The sequence below is a fragment of the Phyllobates terribilis genome, unplaced genomic scaffold (assembly GCF_046119375.1).
Source record: "Phyllobates terribilis strain yellow unplaced genomic scaffold, ASM4611937v1 Scaffold_1__5_contigs__length_1240528914, whole genome shotgun sequence".
NCBI lineage: Eukaryota > Metazoa > Chordata > Amphibia > Anura > Dendrobatidae > Phyllobates > Phyllobates terribilis.
Genome location: NW_027362761.1, coordinates 1,148,936,443 through 1,148,959,549, shown reverse-complemented (window position 1 = coordinate 1,148,959,549; position 23,107 = coordinate 1,148,936,443). Strand labels below are relative to the sequence as shown.

The 23,107-nt window shown below is 39.6% G+C and overlaps 1 protein-coding gene across 3 annotated transcripts; it reads right to left on the bottom strand.

Moving 5' to 3' along the window:
• Positions 1-24: 24 nt before the first annotated feature.
• CYTL1 (cytokine like 1) lies at positions 25-18,901 on the bottom strand. 3 transcript variants are annotated; one of them, XM_073657326.1, is made up of 4 exons: positions 18,641-18,901; positions 18,507-18,554; positions 13,698-13,826; positions 25-3,217 (listed from the first exon to the last, which is right to left on the bottom strand). In XM_073657326.1, exons 1-4 carry the CDS (start codon positions 18,851-18,853, stop codon positions 3,134-3,136), a joined length of 474 nt encoding a protein of 157 aa, XP_073513427.1. In that variant the 5' UTR covers positions 18,854-18,901; the 3' UTR covers positions 25-3,133. The 3 variants fall into 3 exon arrangements, with proteins under 3 accessions (XP_073513427.1, XP_073513447.1, XP_073513436.1); XM_073657346.1 differs by having other exon boundaries at positions 13,740-13,826; XM_073657335.1 differs by having other exon boundaries at positions 18,507-18,551.
• Positions 18,902-23,107: the final 4,206 nt, after the last annotated feature.

Sequence of the window (23,107 nt, the reverse complement as noted above, 5' to 3'; positions counted from 1 at the left end):
AAGGACAACTTTTCAAACAGGAACATAGATACAATTTTAACTTTTTTTATTTAGGTTAATTTTTCCCTATTATAATAGAAAGAAATAAAAAAATATAGCATAACAGAATAACTCTATAGTTATATAGATATATGTGCCTACGAGACTGATATACATTACTCTTTAAACTTTATAGCATTATGAGATTTACAGAAAAGAAATGTTACTATACCAGCCAAGACCGTGACGCACTGCAAGACATTCATTGACTGAGGCAGAGGACAACTGACCTAAATTTTCTGTTACGACTACAGAGGTCTTTATTACAAAGGTTTATCTCTGTCTTAAAGAAACACTAAACACAGAAAATGCGCAAACATTTGGAATTATCTCAGAAGTTCCTCCATTAATCTCCTTTCATTTGCTCTTGTAACGTCTCACATTACAATTAAAACTGAGAAATATAGAAAGAAATCTTTGTGTGTCTGAGGAGTTGAGTCATGTTCCACCTCCTCTGTCTCACTGTCCTGTGGCTGGCTGTAAGACAACTGGCTGCGGTAGAAGCCTCTCCCCTCTGTCATGTCTTTTCGAGCAGTAAGACTAAGGAACGCTCCACTACAACTTGAAGAAATGGTTGATTCACTAAACAAATTCAAGGAGGATACTTTTCTCAATAAATTTACTCCTCAACATTGAAACACCAAGAAGAAAAAGCTGTGGAATTATAAAAATCACAAGATCGACTAACATATTAATGATAAGCAAGTGATGAAAAAATGGAAACAACATTTTCAAAACATGTCCTCAATGTGCTTGATGGGAGACAAGTCTGGAGATGCTGCAGGCCATGTTAGCATGTTTAGGCCATGCAGAATGCTCTCAGTAGCACAAGCAACATGTGACCTAGCGTCGTGATGCAAAATGGTTCCTGCGACACTTTGGAGAAATGGACAAACCACTGGTTCATTGGAAAAATGGTCAAAACAATAGGTTCATTGATCCATTCTGTACTGCAAGTGAAATACCAAGCCTAAGGCGTCAAATTATGTCTACACAAATCATCAGAATGTGTTTGTACTACATAAGGCTATGAACCAGACATCCAGAAACAGGTGTTCTATTGACCTCACACCACCACTTTCAAAAGCTATAATGGTGCAGAGCATGATGGCAATGGAGACTGGGATGGGGGTCTATCCTCTTCACTTATGAGTCCCACGTTTGTCTTAGATGCAATAATAGTGGGAAATTGGTCTGGAAACAACGCGGGCAATGCCATGAAGAGGCCTTCACGAGGAAACATCACACCAGTCCTGCTCCTGGGATCATGGTGTGGGGTTGCACTTCTCAAATCTTCATTTCATGAACACTAACTGCTTGGCCTTATATTGGTCTTTCAATTAGTAGTATGGCCATTTTTCAAAAGAGTTTCAGGAGCTGTTTTTCAACACGTCAGGTCGCATGTTGTTCGTGCTACTGAGAGCAGCCTACGTGGACGAAGGATCCTACCATGAAAAAAATGTGTAAAGCATATGGTAATAAACCACTTTCTGTTAACCATCTTCTCTTCTAATCTTGGAATCAGCAGCGCATTTGAAATCCACTGTTCCTGTTATTACGTACGAAAGGATCCTACCATGGCATTCAACATCCTAAGACTTGTCTCCCATCAACAACCTATGGGACATCATTGATCAGCAATTGCAAAGGGAGCTGCCAGCAGTTGATCTTGATAATTTCCCTGCCCAAGTACATTCAGCGTGGCAGAAAATTCCTCAGACAACCATTATTGACCTCACTGATAGTAGCGAAGGCAGTAAGTGCAGGCATTTCTGTATGTGGTGCTCATACTTGATACTGAACAAATCGAGATGTTTTGACAATTTTGTTTCCATTTTTTCCTTATTTGCAGATCATTAACATCTTTATGTATCCTGTGATTTCCATAATTCCACAACTTTTCGATTTTGGCGTTGCAATTTCAATGTGGAAAAGTATATCATACTACAAGATAATGATTCTAGATTCTGTGATGGGATGTTGATCCAGGGAACTAGACTGATTTTCAGATGTGAAGTCGGAAAGGAATTTTTCCTCCAATAACTGGCAATTAGCATCTGCCTCATGAGGTTTTTACCTTCCACTAGATTCACATTAGAACAGGCTCGATGGACTTGTGTCTTCTTTAACCTTAAAACTAAGAAACAATAAGAAAAAATATTGGCTATTCTATGGCGAATCTGATCACCAACCAAAGATGAAAGTGATCAGCAGGAAATTATTCCCTGTGCTCTCTTAAAAAAGGCCCCTAAAGTTATGTCTAAGAATATTATGTCTTCCTTTAATCATCAACAATCACAATGGGGGGGGGGGATTCATGAAGATTTGTGTTTTATTTTTCAAACTTGACCAAAAGTTCTCAGGAGTAAGACTCAATAAATTCATAATAAGACGAATTTGGTGCATGCGTCGGTTCGTCAGAATAAAAAAAATCTGAACTAGAGTAGATTTCTCCTTTACTTTACAGCAATTTCTGGCTTTAATCATAATAAATTTATTAGGTCATACTAAACTCTACCATTTTCATAAAACACCACTAGTTTTTTATAAAAAGGGGCAGTGTTGGCATAAATATGACAAAAGTTGCAACAATCCTGCAAAACTACATGCCCCACAAAAATTGGAACTTTTATACCCCAGGTTTCTGGTATAAAAGCTTTAATGAATTCTGCACAATGTTTCTTAAAAGCCTTTTGCAAGCTACAAAATCATCTACTCTTTCAAGGTAGTCGGTCAGTGTGGACTAGAGAATACAACGCATTGTGGAAGAGCACTGTCCACATGGTCACCATTGGGTTCAAAGTGACTTGATTGAGTAAAAGATAGAACTGAAATGCAATATCAGATACAGAAATGGACAAGAATGGAGCTGTCGTCTTTGATAATAAGAGTAATAATAAGAATAATTGTGACTACCCTTCTGACGGTTACCATTTAGGTGGATTACAATGTGTTGGAAGAACGCAGCCAACACCTGGAACAACATAATTCTATCAATACACTTATTAGATAGGACTTCTAATAGCTCAAAAGATATTGACTACATCTGATAATCTCCAAACTTCCCTCATAGACAGGTACAGAAGCTCATGCTTTATCTTGAATCAAATAGAGTTGGAGTTGCAGTAGACGATAAGTGTTCAAGAGCATCACAGTCATCAACGAAGAAGACCAAGTCCTGCAGAATAGACAAAAATAATATTATCTATTCATTGGCAAGTAAAACAAGTTATAATTGTATAGATAATGTGATTATTCATTATTTATGACATTTATTGAGAGCTATTTGCATTCTTATCGTTGCTCACAATCATGATGCAATACTCAAAATAATAAAATAGAATCGAGAATAAAAACTACTGAAAATAATAAATGGGAACCTTCTCCCCCAATGTCCATATGTTCTAATATGTTTAAGGTTCTCTAAGGCTTCTTTCATACTAAGTTATCAACTCAGTTATACAGTTTCAAAAAAAAGTATGAATGTTTTTTTTCCAAAAAATGTAGGGTTCTAAAGCCCAACTCCTTGTTTTTTTCTAAGTTTAAGAAAAAAAAAAAATAAATGTTCACCCTTACCCATTCGCAAATTTTGTTAAGATCTCCATTTGCTCACTATTTAAATTTGAATATTCTCATGCAGGATCATATGGAATAAACAACAACCGACAACCATTTTTTTTCATTGTGGGTCTGGCTTTAGAAACCCATTGTGACTACCTGTTTTTATTGGGCAAAGTTTTGGTTGGACATAGATGAATGGCCAACCGTACAATAGATAGATGTGCCTGGTCTGTGAAATCAACTCTCCTACTGGAAGGGATCCTGAGTGCAGGGCCAATCTCTCCTATCGACAAATTTCATCAAGGATTACATTTCTCATGATACTAATTCAGTACATTATCACAATATAGTTGCAAAACCCTCAACACTGCAACTCACATCACAGCCACTTAAGGGCCACTGATAGATGCATTTAGCAGAAATATATCCCAAAAAAGCATCACAACATTAAGCTGTTTTTTAAATCAGGTCATCTTGAGATCTTATAGAGGACCTTTCACCAAATTTTTCATGTTGAGCCGGACACACATTTTTGCTTGTCATTAATCTCCATTGCAGAGATTTTATCAATAAAATTATTTGGCACCTAACTCTAATTAAGACCAAGTGGGTAAGTTCCTTGGGGCATGTACTTCTCCCTGTATGATTTCCTATTTATTAACCCCAACTTGGAAAAGAAGTGCACGTCCCCAGTAAAAACACCCAATTGGACTTAAAATAAGTTACCTCATTATGTGCCAATACTTTGACTTCTAATATCTCCACAACGGAGAGGCAAAATTAAAAAACAAACAAAAATGTTTTCTTCCTCTCTGCAGCCATACTCTGCATTGTATGTACAGTTCAACATGATAAAATTGATGAAAGGTCAAAAATAAAAATAAGAAGACATACTGTTATGATCTGCTACAAGCACTAAGGAAAGAAAGGAGATCTGTCCCTACAATAGAACTAAGCTAGATCCCTACGATGTAACGGGGAACCTGATCCTGCGATCAGACCCACTAAAGTCCTCGGCTAGTCTGTACGAAGACCTATAGATGCAAGGGAGGGATCCCTACAAGAACTAGGGACTGGGATAAAGTTGGGCACCTCCTAGCAGAAATTGTAGCAGTAAAAGACAAACACACAACATAGAACATAAAGGTCCGAAGACCAAGCTAAACAGACTGAGAAAGGTAACTAAGCACCAGGCTAGCTTAAGAGTAGAAATTACAGTCATGGCCAAAAGTATTGAGAATGAGACAAATAGTAATTTTTCCAAAGTTTACTGCTTCATTTTTTGTAATGGAAATTTGCATATACTCCTGAATGTCAAAGAGTGATCAGCTTAACAGCAATTACTGTACTTGCAAAGTCAATATTTGCCCAGAAAATTAACTTTAACCCCCAAAACACATTTCAACATCATTGCACTCCTGCCTTAAAAGAAGCAGCTAACATCGTTTTAGTGATTGATCCATTAACACAGGTGTGGGTGTTGATGAGGACAGGGCTGGTGATCAATCAGTCATGATTAAGTAAGAATGACATCACTGGACACTTTAAAAGGAGGCTGGTTCTTGGTATCATTGTTTCTCTTCAGTTAACCATGGTTATCTCTAAAGAAACACGTGCAGCCATCATTGCACTGCACAAAAATGGCCTAACAGGGAAGAGTATCGCAGCTACAAAGATTGTACCTCAGTCAACAATCTATCGCATCATCAAGAACTTCAAGGAGAGAGCTTCCATTGTTGTCAAAAAGGCTCCAGGGCGCCAAAGAAAGACCAGCAAGCGCCAGGACCGTATCTTAAAACTGTTTCAGCTGTGGGATCGGACTACCAGCAGTGCCGAGCTTGCTCAGGAATGGCAGCAGGCTGGTGTGAGTGCTTCTGCACGCACTGTGAGGCGGAGACTCTTTGAGCAAGGGCTGGTTTCAAGGAGGGCAGCAAAGAAGCCACTTCTCTCCAGAAAAAACATCAGGGACCGACTGATATTCTTCAAAAGGTACAGGGAGTGGACTGCTGAGGACTGGGGCAAAGTCATTTTCTCTGATGAATCCCCTTTTCGATTGTTTGGGACATCTGGAAAACAGCTTATTCGGAGAAGAAGAGGTGAGCGCTACCACCAGTCTTGTCTCATGCCAACTGTAAAGCATCCTGAAACCATTCATGTGTGGGGTTGCTTCTCAGCCAAGGGAATCGGCTCACTCACAGTCTTGCCTAAAAACACAGCCATGAATAAAGAATGGTACCAGAATGTCCTCCAAGAGCAACTTCTCCCAACCGTCCAAGAGCAGTTTGGCGTCCAACAATGCCTTTTCCAGCATGATGGAGCACCTTGCCATAAAGCAAAGGTGATAACTAAATGGCTCATGGAACAAAACATAGAGATTTTGGGTCCATGGTCTGGAAACTCCCCAGATCTTAATCCCATTGAGAACTTGTGGTCAATCATCAAGAGACGGGTGGACAAACAAAAAGCAACAAATTCTGGCAAAATGCAAGCATTGATTATGCAAGAATGGACTGCTATCAGTCAGGATTTGGTCCAAAAGTTGATTGAGAGCATGCCAGGGAGAATTACAGAGGTCTTGAAGAAGAAGGGGCAACGCTGCAAATATTGACTTGCTGCATTAACTCATTCTAACTGTCAATATAACCTATTGGTACTCATAATATGATTGCAATTATATTTCTGTATGTGATATAAACATCAGACAAACACTAATAAAAACCAGAGGTCAGCAGATCATGTGAAAATATAATTTTGGTGTCATTCTCAAAACTTTTGGCCATGACTGTATATTACTTCTCGTCAATCAGGTACTGCTGATCAGCTCTCTCCTAGTCTCCAATATTCAACAATAAGCAGCTAACAAATAAAGTTGCACTCTACTGCATGCAAACATGAAATATATTAAATTTGAATTGCATTACTGCTCTAGAAAATAGGTTAAAATGAAGATACTTAGCTCATAAATTGGCCAATTCATGTGTGCTCATTAGCCAACAACAAGGCGATCCTCTTTGCTGGGAACCTAACCTAAATGATAACAATAAGCAGCCAGCACACAATATTTTTTTTTTTTTTTTTTATGGTTCTTTATATGCTATAGAAAAGTACCAACATTGATATCATCCTACAATCCTCATAAATAATGAACGTAGCAAAGTGCTTAAGGAAGGGGCTGGTCTCCGAAATGTTGCAACAGGTGCTGACGTCTTGTCTCTAATGCAACGTCTCTTCTATACACAGCCAAAATGGAGCCTTGATCATCTTGTCTAAATAGACTGATTTTACCCTGTTGGGAACGGTCATGGATTACTTTTCATTATTTATAAGAACTGGAGAATGAGATGCATATTTTCTATACAATATAAAGAAACAGCATTTAAGTGGTCAGACAAAGGTGGGGAGGTTGGGAAAATCACAAAGCGCTTTTTCTATTGATAAGCATTGCAGCTTATTGTTCAAGTCATCACTTTTTCATGTCCCCTGCGGGGCCAAAAAAGAATAGGACACAGGTAACTTAAAAAAATGTTAATTATTGAAAAAAAGGAAATCACCTCTCTTTTCCCATCCAATAAATAAAAATTCTAAAAATATAAAAACTGCAAAAGTCCAAAATATAACATTTATCTCGAATGGTGAACACCATAAAAAATTGTCACTTTTCACCAGATTGAAAAGATTATAAAAAGTAATTTGTCTTACAGGAAATCTTTCAGCAGGTTTTTTCTATGTAATATGAGAGTAGCATCATGTAGGGGCAGGGACCCTGATTCCAGAGATGTGTCACTAACAAAGCTATTCTATTAAAATTAGTGTTTTATCAGCAGTAGATTATCACTACAGGACTAGGTGTCTCATGCTGCCTGGTCCAACCCTGACCCCACCACTGATTGACAGCTTTCTGTCAATATATAACGTACACAGAAAGCTGCCAATCAGAGGTGTGGGCGGAGCTACACAGGGCTCAGCGCTTCAAGCTCTGCTAGATCTGCAGCAGAGAAAACTGTGATTGCATCATAACTGCTGCAACCTAAGTGTAAGCTGTAAGTGATACATCACTGGAATCAGGGTCCCTGCCCCTACATCATGCTGCTCTAGATAGAAAAAACCTGCTTACAAATTTCCTTTAAAAACTGACATAAAACTAATTTAAGAGTTATTATTATTTTAAAGCAGTAAAGCCAAAACTATGGAGATTATGTATTGCCTTAATCATACTGACCCATGAAATAAAGTTAACACAACATATTTACCGCACAGTGACCGTAAAAACAAAACCTGAGAAACAATGGTGGAATTTTATTTTCAAGTGGCTTAAGTGGTTAATATAACAATGTTTACAGATTAGTAGATAGGGATCCCATCCATGGAGATTACTCTGTTCTTGCTCTGTCTTTCCACAGGAAGGATACTTAGAGATGTTATACTTACAAAGAGTTCTGCATTTTAGTTTGCAAAATCATTGTAGCAAAAAAAAAATTTAAACAGCAAATATTTTCGGAGACCCGAGGGGATTTCTTAATGAATAATACACAGACTCCCGCGTCTGGGAGATGTTATTCACTCATTGTTGTATTATGAAGTTAGAGGTTATCAAAGCAACATATTCTGTTCCATCAAAGATTTTGTGTCAAGCATTTAGGCCCTTCCCACATTTTTTTCTGTAAGTTTTTTCTGGAAATGAAGAAATGTTCTTCTGGGCCCCAAAGAAAAATCTGGAATATTTTTATACCTAGCTAAACCATTTATAATATTAGCTGATAGTCATTTTGATGAATGTAGAAAGCCAGCAAAGGGTTAAAAAAGAAAAAAAAAATCCTAACTTCACTGCTCACCTCTTTGGCTGCCGCTACTGCTCACTGTCCTTTCTTCAGGTCCTCTTTTTACTGCCAGCACAAGCGGAAACCCTGGGCTTCGTCATGCTAGTCCAGCTTCTGTCTGCGACCAGGACCAGCTTGTTCCTACCGATGCTCCCAGACCTGGTCCCAGTGTAGCATAAAGAGACCCAAGGTTTCAGCTCCTGGTGGCGGTGAGAAGAGTAGGCAAGAACCAGAGATTGTGAGCACCGGGAACAACGAGAGAGGTGAGTGGTGAGGTTGTTTGGGTTTTTTTTTTTTTACATCTTATGTCTATTACGTTGTGGGGTCGGCTGAGACTCCAGAACATAATAAGGGACATTCACTTTGCACCAAATTAAGTTACTACAAATCAGATTTCCAGTTAAAATCCACACAATTTTGCAAATATGAATCTTGACAGATTCTATTATCTCCAGTCATGAACAATGAGCATAGGTGTACTCTATACGGAACTTCCAGACACAGAATACAGTGGGTACGGAAAGTATTCAGACCTCTTTACAGTTTTCACTCTTTGTTTCATTGCAGCCATTTAGTAAATTCTAAAAGGTCCATTTTTTTCTCATTAAAGTACACTCTGCACCCCATCTTGACTGAGAAAAAACAGAAATGTAGACATTTTTGCAAATTTATAAAAAAAAAAGGAAAACTGAAATATCACATGGTCAAACTCTTTGCTCAGACACTCATATTTAAGTAACATGCTGTCCATTTCCTTGTGATCCTCCTTTAGATGGTTCTACTCCTTCATTGGAGTCCAGCTGTGTTTAATTAAACTGATAGGACTTCATTTGGAAAGGCACACACCTGTCTATATAAGACCTCACAGCTCACAGTGCATGTCAGACCAAAGGAGAATCATGAGCTCAAAGGAACTGCCCAAGGAGCTCAGAGACAGAATTGTGGCAAGACACAGATCTGGCCAAGGTTACAAAAGAATTTCTGCATTACTCAAGGTTCCTAAGAGCACAGTGGCCTCCATAATCCTTAAATGGAAGAAGTTTGGGACCACTAGAAGTCTTCCTAGACCCGGCCGTCCATCCAAACTGAGCAATCGTGTGAGAAATGCCTTGGTGAGATAGGTAAAGAAGAACCCCAAGATCACTGTGGCTGAGCTCCAGAGCTGCAGTAGGGAGATGGGAGAAAGTTCCACAAAGTCAACTATCATTGCAGCCCTCCACCAGTCGGGCCTTTATGGCAGAGTAGCCCGACGGAAGCCTCTCCTCAGTGCAAGACATATGAAAGCCTGCATAGAGTTTGCTCAAAAACACATGAAGGACTCCCAGACTATGAGAAATAAGATTTTCTGGTTTGATGAGACGAAGATAGAACTTTTTGGTGATAATTCTAAGCGGTATGTGTGGAGAAAACTAGGCACTGCTCGTCACCTGCCCAATACAATCCCAACAGTAAAACATGGTGGTGGCAGCATCATGCTATGGGGGTGTTTTTCAGCTGCAAGGACAGGATGACTGTTTGCAATTGAAGGAAACATGAATGCGGCCAAGTACTGAGATATCCTGGATGAAAACCTCTTCCAGAGTGCTCTGGACCTCAGATTTGGCCGAAGGTTCACCTTCCAACAAGACAATGACCCTAAGCACACAGCTAAAATAACAAAGGAGTGGCTTCAGAACAACTCTGTGACCATTCTTGACTGGCCCAGCCAGAGCCCTGACCTAAACCCAATTGAGCATCTCTGGAGAGACCTGAAAATGGCCGTCCACCAACGTTCATCATCCAACCTCATGGAACTGGAGAGGATCTGCAAGGAAGAATGGCAGAGGATCCCCAATTCCAGGTATGAAAAACTTGTAGCATCATTCCCAAAAAGACTCATGGCTGTATCCAAAAGGGTGCTTCTACTCAATACTGAGCAAAGGGTCTGAATACTTAAGACCATGTGATATTTCAGTTTTTCTTTTTTAAGAAATTTGCAAAAATTTCTACATTTCTGTTTTTTTTTCAGTCAAGATGGGGTGCAGAGTGTACTTTAATGAGAAAAAAAAATGAACTTTTTAGAATTTACCAAATGGCTGCAATGAAACAAAGAGTCAAGAATTGAAAGGGGTCTGAATACTTTCCGTACCCACTGTATGTGTTAGAACTCTCCTGTTAGGTTTTTTCTATCTTGCTGGTCACATGACCTTGTTTGCCTATTTAATCCTGCTCCGCCCTCCTGGCCTTGCTGGACTTCATTGTACAGTCATGGCCAAAAGTTTTGAGAATGACACCAAAATTATATTTTCACATGATCTGCTGGCCTCTGGTTTTTATTAGTGTTTGTCTGATGTTTATATCACATACAGAAATATAATTGCAATCATATCATGAGTACCAATAGGTTATATTGACAGTTAGAATGAGTTAATGCAGCAAGTCAATATTTGCAGTGTTGCCCCTTCTTCTTCAAGACCTCTGTAATTCTCCCTGGCATGCTCTCAATCAACTTTTGGACCAAATCCTGACTGATAGCAGTCCATTCTTGCATAATCAATGCTTGCATTTTGCCAGAATTTGTTGCTTTTTGTTTGTCCACCCGCCTCTTGATGATTGACCACAAGTTCTCAATGGGATTAAGATCTGGGGAGTTTCCAGGCCATGGACCCAAAATCTCTATGTTTTGTTCCATGAGCCATTTAGTTATCACCTTTGCTTTATGGCAAGGTGCTCCATCATGCTGGAAAAGGCATTGTTGGGCGCCAAACTGCTCTTGGACGGTTGGGAGAAATTGCTCTTGGAGGACATTCTGGTACCATTCTTTATTCATGGCTGTGTTTTTAGGCAAGACTGTGAGTGAGCCGATTCCCTTGGCTGAGAAGCAACCCCACACATGAATGGTTTCAGGATGCTTTACAGTTGGCATGAGACAAGACTGGTGGTAGCGCTCACCTCTTCTTCTCCGAATAAGCTGTTTTCCAGATGTCCCAAACAATCGAAAAGGGGATTCATCAGAGAAAATGACTTTGCCCCAGTCCTCAGCAGTCCACTCCCTGTACCTTTTGCAGAATATCAGTCGGTCCCTGATGTTTTTTCTGGAGAGAAGTGGCTTCTTTGCTGCCCTCCTTGAAACCAGCCCTTGCTCAAAGAGTCTCCGCCTCACAGTGCGTGCAGAAGCACTCACACCAGCCTGCTGCCATTCCTGAGCAAGCTCGGCACTGCTGGTAGTCCGATCCCGCAGCTGAAACAGTTTTAAGATCCGGTCCTGGCGCTTGCTGGTCTTTCTTGGGCGCCCTGGAGCCTTTTTGACAACAATGGAAGCTCTCTCCTTGAAGTTCTTGATGATGCGATAGATTGTTGACTGAGGTGCAATCTTTGTAGCTGCGATACTCTTCCCTGTTAGGCCATTTTTGTGCAGTGCAATGATGGCTGCACGTGTTTCTTTAGAGATAACCATGGTTAACTGAAGAGAAACAATGATACCAAGAACCAGCCTCCTTTTAAAGTGTCCAGTGATGTCATTCTTACTTAATCATGACTGATTGATCGCCAGCCCTGTCCTCATCAACACCCACACCTGTGTTAATGGATCAATCACTAAAACGATGTTAGCTGCTCCTTTTAAGGCAGGACTGCAATGATGTTGAAATGTGTTTTGGGGGTTAAAGTTCATTTCTGGGCAAATATTGACTTTGCAAGTACAGTAATTGCTGTTAAGCTGATCACTCTTTGACATTCAGGAGTATATGCAAATTGCCATTACAAAAAATGAAGCAGTAAACTTTGGAAAAATTACTATTTGTCTCATTCTCAATACTTTTGGCCATGACTGTATAAGGTGGTAATCCCTTAGATACTGTTGACAGCTGCATCTAAAGGGTTAAGCTGCAGCAATCAAAGCCCTCTCTGACTATTCACTAGTTCCGGCCATTTTTTGCCTATAAATACTTTTTTTTTTACTTTTCTATCAACATACGTAGCTACATACAGCAATTCTGGGATTTATAGCAATTGTTTTTTAGAATGTTAATTTTTTTCTTTATTTTTTTTTATTTGGCAAATGGCTCCAGGGCGTTATTCAAACTTTTTTTTTTAAATTTATATATATATTTTTTTAGTTGGAGAACTTCTGTATTGCAGTGTGTTACCTTGTGCTGTCAGCAGTCTCCGAGGACTTACTTGTCATGAGTAGAGATGAGCAAACCTGAACTTAGAAGTTCGGAGTTTGTACCGGACAGTTACTGTCTGGTGCTAAATGCAGAACACGGACTTTCCCTGGAATTCCATTGTAATGGTCGGAGTTCCGGGGGAAGTTCGTTGAAGAGAGAGAGAGTTCCTGGGAAAGTCAGAAAGAGAGAGAGTTCTGGAGGAAGAGAGGGAGAGAGAGAATTTTCCAGCTCAAAAGTCCGGGTCTGCATTGTATTCAGTGGGGTTCTGGTTTAGGTTCAAGTTTGGGTATAGTTCTGGTACCCAAACCTAACTTTGGAATAAAGTTTGGGTCGAGTACCAGAACCCGAAATTCCACGGGGCCGCTCAGCCCTAGTCTTGAGCCATCTATGAACTAGTTTAGAAAGTTGTTGCCATGTTTATCTGCATTGTTCTCGTGCACACGGTGCTTATTTTTTCCTTGCAGATTTGAACCATTAAAGCGTTTTTTTTTTTCAAATGTGCAGCATGTCAATTCTTTAAGCGTTTTGTCAAATTTTTCACCCATCCAAATGAAAGTGAAAAAAATGAAAGTAAAAAAGCATAAAAAATGCACATATTTTACGCAACATGTTTCCTGCCAACACTTTCGTTTTTGCTGCAGAAAAATCTGCTACAAATACTCAACGTGTGCACGTAGCCTATTGCAGGCTGCAGTAATGACAGGATCCCTCAAATGTAAGAATTTGGGACTGGGATGGGCACCTACAATTCTGGCAGCAGCTATATTTTATATTTTGGCCAGGATATCACTTTGAACTACTGGAAAGAAAAGATCACTCAATTGATCACAAAATTTCCATGCTTGTTTTTGATTGACAAAAGAACAATTCAGATATCTAAGCATCTGACAGCTGACTAAGCCCACCATGGTCTACATATTGGAGAGGACCATACACTGTGCTCAGTAATTCTAGTCTCCGAGTTTTATTCCCACCTGTTGACCCATTAGATCTTTGCACTACGTTCTTTGTGGCTCAATCAGTGAATAGTCAAAAAAGTTGAAAATTCTTCAGCAAACACACTTTGCAGTTTTGATGGTATACAAAAAACTTACATAAACACAGGCTTAAATATTTAAAAAAAACAACATACTCGCTTACAGACTGTGTTCATGATAGTGTATAGATTTCTCACTTTCTTCTTTAAGGCGGTCACTCTTGGAAATCTTCCACAGTAAGGAGCGGAGATGAAAGAGCGTAGCTTTGTCATGACACAAGAATTCTGGAAAACAACAATGATGTCATTCAAGATTGTAAGTAAACTTGTTAATGGAGAAGATATACTCTGTTGCAGGAGTGATAGTAATGTGAGCAGTTTCTAGAGAGGAGTTTGTTATGCTTACAGCAGGTGAAGGGTGAGTTGCAAGTCCAAGTCAAGAAGAAAATGAGCAAATGTAGATTGTAGAAAGAAACAGGAGCTTTATGAGATGATACTAGCTGAGTAAAGTGGTAGGACAAACTCCAAGGCAAAAGGTGAGAAGCACAAGTTTTACTTAATACTCAGACATACTGTACATGTGTGTCCAAGTTGGTCTTCAAAGGCTTTGTGTGATAATTAGTGATTAGCGAGCATGCTCGTTACTCAAGATTTACGAGCATGAACGGGTGTTTTCCAAGTATCTTCAGCGTGCTCGGGTGTTATGTTTCATTCACTCCGTGACCATGATTTGCGACTGTTTGACAGCTTTAATACATGTGAGGAATGCCTATTTCTTAGACATTCCTCACACACATTAAAGCTGTCAAACAGTCGCAAATCATGCGCATGGAGTGAATGAAACATAACACCCAAGCACGCTGAAGATACTCGGAGAGCACCTGAGCATGCTTGCCGAAAGGTTTAACAGAACATACTCATCACTAGTGATAATGTCACTAAAGTTTCCCAGGTAACTGTGAAACCCAATGTGGAGCACAGTAAATGGCCTCGGCTATAGGTGAAGGGAGCAGAGCCTGGCTGAGACAGGTGCGTAACATATAGGCATATAGTGTTTCACCCCTTGGCATTTTTCATGTTTTCAATCTCACAACCTGGAATTTCACTGTTTTTTTATGGTTTTCCTCGGTTCATGTAAAAAGCATGCCTACAACTGGGAACATTTGGTTTTCTTTTTATTGTGAAGCAAACAGCAAACAGGACAAAATAACTGAAAATTTCAGTGTGCATAACTATTCACACCAGTAAAGTCAGTACTTTGTAGAGCCTCCTTTTGCAGCAATTAAAGCTGAAAGTTGCTTTGAATAAGTCTCTATGAGCTTTCCACATCTTGCCACTGGGATTTTTGTTCATTCCTCAAAGTAAAACTGCTCCAGCTCCTTTAGGTTAGATGATTTCCTCTGGTGAACAGCACTTTCAAGTCTGACCACAGGTTCTCAATTGGATTAAGGTCTGGGCTTTAACTAGGCCACTCCAAAACATTAACAAGTTTCCGCTTAAACCACTCGAGTGTTGCTTTATCAGTATGTTTTGGGTTATTGTCTTATTAAAAGGTGAACCTCTGTTCCAGTCTCAAATCACTGACAGACTGAAACAGGTTTTAATCAAGAATATCCTTGTATTTCACACCATCCATCTTCCCCTCGACTCTGACCATTTTCCCTGTCCCTGCTGCCAAAAAACATCCCCACAGCATGATACTGCCACCACCATGTTTCACTGTGGGGATGGTGCTCTTGGGGTTATGAGCTGGGTTGGCTTGGTGCCAGACACAGCGTTTACCTTGGTGGCCAAAAAGTTTCATTTTGGTCTCATCTGACCACAGCACCTTCCTCCATACATTTGAGGAGTCTCCCACATGTCTTTTGGCAAACACAAAATGAGCCTTATAATTTTTGTGTGTAAGTAAAACCTATTTTCTGCCCTCTCTTCCATAAATGCCACCTCTGTAGAGTGTACGGCTTATTGTGGTCATATGGACAGATACTATAGTCTCTGCTTGTGAACTCTGCAGCTCCTTCAGGGTTACCTTTGGTCTCTGTGCTGCCTCTCTAATTAATGCCCTCCTTTCCTGGGCTGAAAGTTTTGGTGGACTGCCCTCTCTTGGCAGGTTTGTTATGGTACCATGATCTTTCCGTTTGATGATAATAGATTTAATGGTGCTCCGGGGGATCATCAGAGATTGGGATATTTTTTTATAACTTAACCCTGACTTGTACTTCTCAACAACTTTGTCCCTGACTTGTTTGGAGATCTCCTTGGTCTTCATGGTGTTGTTTGGTTAGTGGTGCCTCTTGCTTAATTGTGTTGCGACCTCTGTGGCCTTTCAGAAAAGGTAAAGTGTATATACTGACCGACCATGTGACACTTAGATTGCACACCGGTGGACTTCCTTTCTATACGCATGTGACTTAAGAAGTTAATTGCTGGCATCAGATTTTTTTAGGGGCTTCATAGCCAAAGGGGTGAATACATAGGCACATGCCAATTTTTAATTATTTGATTCCATAAATTTAATTTATGCCTGGAATTTTCTAACTTTACTTCACCAACTTAGACTATTTAGTGCTGATGCATCACACACATCAGATTACAAAAATGTTTAAACACAGGTTGCAATGTAACAAAATAGGTAAAAAGTCAAGGGGGTGAATACTTTTGCAAGCCATTGTATATGAAACAGTTAGCTCAGATCAGGAGAACGGCGATCCGTCCGGGTCTTTTGTTCACAGTAAAGTCTGTATTTCACGGATGGGTGAAACCAGTAAGTCTACTTTTCCATCTACAAATTGCTCTGCAGCCGACTTATCTGCCATGGAGAAAATAGAATAGTGATTGTGTAAAGCGCGGCCCAGATCAGGGCCGACAACTTGTTTTTTCTTCTTTCTAGACAACTTTGTCTGAATTCTTTTAAGGACACACTAGAAAACCATAATGGATGGAAAAGATAATGTGTTACATTTTTACAGCTCGGATACTATTACTAACACTTCAGCAGTGTCCTGTGCACTGTAACTTTATGCTAATTACAGTAATAATGATCTGTACAAGCTCCGACAACTTAAGAAAAATCAGGGACATATCATTTTTTTTTTATAGAGAATAGAAGAAAGAATTTACAGACAGCTGGAAATCCTGGCACAGATGAAACAACAAAACAAAAGACATGAGGATGTAAGTTTTTTTTTGCATAATCCCTTAACAGGGTTATAAAGTACAGAAATATCAGATTGATGGGGGTCAGGCACTCATCACACCCACAGATCAGCTGCTGTCTGGTGCCTCGACCATCATAAGTGCAGTGTATAGAGCCGGAATGCCGCAGCTCTGTACAATGACTAGTGGTCAATCTTGGGTACTGTGGCTCCCATTCACTTTAGTGGGAACACACAGCCACTACACAATGAATGGAGCTGTGGTGCTCCGTCTCCATATACTCTGTACTTCTGGCAACCATGGCATCAGGTATCAGCCAATCGGTTGGGGTTCTGGGTGTCAGTACTCTCATATATATGCCAGAGCATGTGGAGAGTCTTCATCTGTGGCAGACTTAATAAGACCATGTGTGGCCTTAGGCACAATGTAATAGTTATTTCTTTCACTAGGAGGGAAGAACAAAAATACAATCTCATTAGCGCCACCTATTGGAGGTAACTTCCCTAAAAGTTAAAGTAACCTAACAGCTGATACATGCTGCCCAATCCACAGGCAGCATGTCTCAGGCACTGGCTGGATGATCTCCGCCACTAATGTTTGACAAAACACATACTTTAAAAGCCGCCCTGGTGACTTCTCCCTGCCTACTGTCCTGGATTGACAGGTCTCTCCCTATATGCAGTTGACATCTGAGTGCGGTCCAATTTTTTCATGGGCCCATAGACTTGCATTACCGATTTTCGCCCTACCCTCAGATCACGATTGGACATGTCTCCGATATTTTCCGCTGACCACTCAGTCTGAGGAAAACATTAGACATGTGCACAACCCATAGAATATTATAGATATGAGTCCTATCCGTGAAAACCACGTATAGCACTTGTATGAGAGATTCGGTTGTGTGCACGAGACCTAAATATAAAGTTTGCCCCGCACTGCCACCTGTCTACCTTGTTATTATAGCAAATACCCACTTACAGTTTTGTTTTTTTTAGCTTATAAAAAAACTCTGACAAACTCCCCATTTCCTTTTTGTACTTTTTTTTTCTGGTTAAGCATGTTTTTTTTTCCTTTTTTTAATCCTGTAAAGAAACACATAGGAAGAAAATACACTTGGGGCATGCTGTGTGTTAAAACAAATTATGCAAAACACTGTAAAAAAACAAGCAGTACAAAATAAATAAATAAGTAAATAAAAATAATACTAAAAAATAAATAAATAAAAATAAATAAATTAATTAATAAAAATTAATAATAAAAAAAGAAAAGAAAAAAAGATATATATATATATATATATATATATATATATATATATATATATATATATATATTGAAATATATAGAAAATGAAATGTGCAATTCACAATTCCCTATTGTGGCAAACATCACAGATCACTTTTTGAAGTTGCTGAAGCAAAGGAAGGAATGGTTAAATTATATATATACATATATATATATACACAGTATATATGTATCTGTATATATATATATATATACGTATATATGTATATATATATATAGATATATATAGATAGATATTTATATATCTGTATATATATATATATATATATATGTATTATTCTAAATAGAAAATTAGCTAATGTATATAAAGTCAAATACATTATTCTGGTGCAGATGTAGCAGAGCTGAATGTATCACTTACGGTAACTTTTTTTTTAATTCACTGTGAGTTTAGTTAGTAAGAAACCTAGAGAAAGTTATTGTGGCATCACAATGATCTGTGCTAAAATAACAAACTCCGCTCTGCTACATCTATTTGTGGTATTGATAGAAAACCTCAATACTTACATGAATGTCCAGATACATTGTGGGCAGAGATTCTTTACACCGTCCCTGCTTTAAAAGACATTAAATATAAAGTTATAGGAAGATAGGTGTTGTAGTCCTACCCCCGGTCGCCCCAGAATCTTCCAGTTACTTACAGAAGGCAAAATCCTCTGCAATGTTAGAAAAGACTCAGTGATTTCCTGGCTCAAAGTCACAACTCTTGAGTAGCATGTCAGGGGAGAAGAGGAGGCGAAAAGAAAGAATATATTAAAGACTAAGAAACTCAGGAAAAGCTTCATTACTGCTCGCAGTTTGTCAGCACGAGCTGCTAATGGCTCCGGCCACGGTTTGTAAATCAACGGACACATAGCCGAGCAGTCAACACCAATTTATATGAACAGCTGAATCAAGGGGGGGAAAAAGCTCCAGGCTCCCGGCCAAGGGGAGATGAATGTGGACGTGAGCAGCAATGTCAGGCAGCGACGTTTCATAACACTTCTGAAAAGGAGATGAATGACGAAGAGAAAATGATTTTATAGGACGGTCCGTGCATAAGGGATTTTCAATGCAATCCCAAAAATATGTCTTTGTGCAAAATTGGAGAAGTTTGGTCAAGATCACCAATTGGTCAATACCAAGGGTTGAGTGAGTTGGTTCAATTTGCCTTAATGTTCGAATTCGTGTGAATAAAAAAGTTGGGAAGGAGGATAAAAAATAAAAAAAATCTCACACTCTCTCTCCACCTCTCCATCATTGGGTTCCTCCACTTTGGATCTTCATGGCAGGTGATGTCCTCTTCTGCTTCATTATCTTGGACACGTCGTGACGTCAGGAGGACTAGTCAGCGCTGGAGATGCTGAGGACCTGATGGGACCTGTGAAGAAGACTGAAGACCTGCTGTGACTGTAGAAACGGACTGGAACTATGAGGACTTGGAGAGGAGCTTCTGGGAGGAGGTGATGGACCGGAAAAGGTAAGTAGTAAGATTCTTTTTTCACTTTTTCTCTTTTTCTCCCTTCCCGGTTCTTTTGAATTGCAGCTGGACATTTTCCATTCACAAAAAGCGAATTGCAAAAAAATTAAGATTTGTGCAAACTTTTTTTTAAAAAAAAAATAAAAAATTTGAGATGAACTCAATTATCTTTGAACTGATTTGTTCACCTCTGGTCACTGGACTTTCAGACAACTTGATCTAATTTGTTAGGTAAAGTGATGAATAGAAAGTCAAAAATGGTGTGTTCTTTCCCCATGAAAAATTACTTCAAAGTGCCATTAAAGAGGTTTATCCACGACTAATGTTTTTTTTTGTTTTACTATGGGTCTAAAAACTAACAGCCAGGTAGTTGCTAACTAGTGATTGGTGAACCTGTTTGAGTTTGGCAGCTGGAATATCAGTGTTTGTCATGCTGTCAGCTGAAACACCGGAGGCTCTGATTCGGACTAAAATCATTAGGGCCGGTCAGAGAGCTGCTGTTCCCACGCTGTCAGATGACAGCGTGTGAGCCTGCAGCACTGACAGGTGTCGGCTGAAAAGAGTACTACTCTCATCATTGTATGCCTGCTGTCGCTGATAGCAGCGAGAGCAGGTGCCGCTGACGGGAGTATTCATCAGCCAGTGCCTGTGCTATAAATAAATGAATAAAATTACGTGGGTATGTTCTCTTTTTGATAACCAGCACAGGCAAAATGGACAGCTGTGGGCTGCAACCCCCATGGCTGGTTATCAAGAATAGAGGGATCCCCACACCATATTTTTTAATTATTTAAATAAATAATTAAAAAGCCCAGCATGGGTTCCCCCCATTTTTGACAACCAGCCATGATAAAGCTGACAGCTGGCCCCTTCCCAGTCTGAGAATACCAGCCCTCAGCTGTCTGCTTTAGTTTGGCTGGTTGTCAAAAATGATGGGGGGGGACCCAATGGCGTTATTTAAATTATTTATTGAAATAATTAAATAATATGGCGTGAGGATCCTTCTACTCTTGATAACCAGCCATGATAAAGCCGACAGCTGAGGGTTGCAGCCCGCAGCTGTCAGTTTTGCCTGCGCTGGTTATCAAAAATAGAAGAGACCCCACATAATTTTATTTATTTATTTACAGCACAGGCGCCGACTGATGAATACTCCCATCAGCGATGCCTGCTCTTGCTGCTATCAGCGACAGCAGGTGTAGGCTGATGAGAGTAGTACTCTCATCAGCTGAAGCCTGTGACCGATGGTAACCTTGTTACTGACAGTCACAGCTGCTGTCTCATGCTGTCATCTGACAGTGTGGGAAAAGCAGCTCTCTGACCGGTGGTACCGATCTTATCGCCGATCAGAACTCATGTTTCCCACACTATCACAAATGTTCGGAGCCCCCATTCATCTGAATGGGGTCTGGGTTTGGGTACGAGTTTAGGTACTGTTCTGGTACCCAAACCAAACTTTCGATGTTCTGCCGAATCCACCGGATCTGAACATCCACTGGTTCACCCATCACTATTGTTAACTACCTACTTGTTCTATCTAACGCTGGCACAGAGAGGTCACTGACCGCGCCTGCTGGCAAATTAGCTACTCCATTTCAACAGAGCAGCTCTTCCTCTTCTGGGCTGCTCTGTTGATGGGACGTGACGGCTGATGTCATGCTGGCTCCCCACAGTTAGACAGAGAGGAGACAGGTGACAATCAGCATGCCACTAGAAGTCAAACCCCATCAACAGAGCAGAAGCTGCTCTGTTGACGTGACATCAGCGGAAGCCGCTGAATCATTGGCAGGGGCGATCTGTGACTACTCTGAGCAAAGTTCGGTGCCGGGCTCAACAGGCAGGTAGTTAGCAACCGCCTGCCTGTTAGTCCTGAGGCACATAGGCAAAGTGTACAAAAATTAAATAGTCCCGGAAAACCCTTTTAAGTGGCTTCCTTCTATCTAGCTTGTCTCTACTGCCTGTTGTCAAGTGTAATCTGTCTCTAGAGGCAGAGACACTTGAACAGATTGCAGGAAGTGGTGGCAGTGCTTTGTCTCTGCGCCTGTTTCTCTGTTTGTCAAACAACATACCAGCATAATGGGAAACAGCATGTTCAGTTCAGGGCACGCATATAGCAATGCATGCTGGGAAGAGAATAAAAGGAAATTCCTACACCTATAGTTCTAGCAAAATGATGAAGAGGAACTACATATTTAAAAAGAGTGGAGGGCAAATTGCAGAACATGAGGATTGGGACATTAACATATTATGCTACTTTGTGCACCAAAAGTTGTTTTAACTTGTTATGGGGGATGAGGACATTCATACATTGCTTTTATTTGTGTGAAACGACAGGTAGACTTTAAATAATAACAATCTTGCTACCTGAATTGGCCACTAGAGGGAGCTTAGGAGCTTACTATACCGTGTTTTATGATTGAGTTCCATGTATTAGAATGTATGCAGTATGCTTATGAGCTCCCCCTACTGGCTGCTGCAGGTGGGAAGAATTATATAATTTTATTTTATTACTTTGAAGAGGATTTGAATCTCTTTATTTAAATAATAAAATAACTCCAACCCTTAAACAGATATGTTAGGAAATGATTTACTATGGTGTTGAAGTGGAAAGCTTTACATTAATCCCGTACCAACCTGTCACATACAAGTATGGCACACGACAGGTGCAAGTGTATGGATAGGGCTTAGGAGCTGGTGCTATCCTTGTGGTATGGACATTCTGGTGCCATCACCGTTTTTATACACCTGTAAAGCTCAGTGACAGACCACAAGCTGATCGTTCATAGGAGATCGATACTTTTACTATAAAGGACAATTCAGTATTGCAGAATGTAGTACAAGCAATCATATGATCACAGGTTCAAGTGACCTGGGAGAAGAGGACTAAAATAATAAGTAAAAAGTAATTTAAAAAAAGATTTTACAAATATTATAAACTTAAATCACCTCCCTTTACCCAATCTAAAAATAATAAAATGTAAAAATAAAAAAAGCATATTCGGTATCTCCATAGCTGCAAATTCTGATCCATCAAAATATTAAATTCATTATCCCATAGGGGAAATGCAATAAAGAAAATTAAAGCACAAATTAAAGCTTTATCAATGTAAAACGTAGAAAAATGTATACGTCTTAGAAAATGGCGACCCAAGACAACATTTTTTTTTTACAGCGTTCACATTTTTTTCAACCAGGTAATATATATGCCTTAGTAACCATAATATTTTGATAATAAAAACTTGTATTTCTTTGAAAAACTGAGTGATAACCAACATAGGCACCATTAATAGCTTTAAGGGTTTGTCCACCATATGGGGACAATTTATTTTCTTAAGTAAATTCATGTATTTTTGCCTAAAAGCTATTTTTTGCAATTGGATTTCATTATTTTTTTTTTTTAAATAGCCTCTCTATTGCACTAACACTGTCTATGGAATGAGTTAACTGAGAATCTGTCAGTGAGTTCAATCTGAGCTGTAAAAGGCAAACGGCGCAATATTTTGAATAAGACCGAATGGCGAAATAGATTTTTAGCCCCAAAAATGTTTTAAAAAACAAACAAAAAACTTTAACCTCCAGAAACCAGCATCTGCTATCCCAAAATAATTTACCCATAAGACATCAGGACTCATGGATTTATAATTCCAGT

Coding starts and splice junctions, on each gene's coding strand:
- CYTL1 (XM_073657326.1), bottom strand. CDS start 18,853: ATGTGTCCGTTGATTTACAAACCGTGGCCGGAGCCATTAGCAGCTCGT. Junction 18,555..18,640: donor TGCAGAGGATTTTGCCTTCT/GTAAGTAACTGG, acceptor TGTCTTTTAAAG/CAGGGACGGTGTAAAGAATC. Junction 13,827..18,506: donor CAATGTATCTGGACATTCAT/GTAAGTATTGAG, acceptor GTTGTTTTCCAG/AATTCTTGTGTCATGACAAA.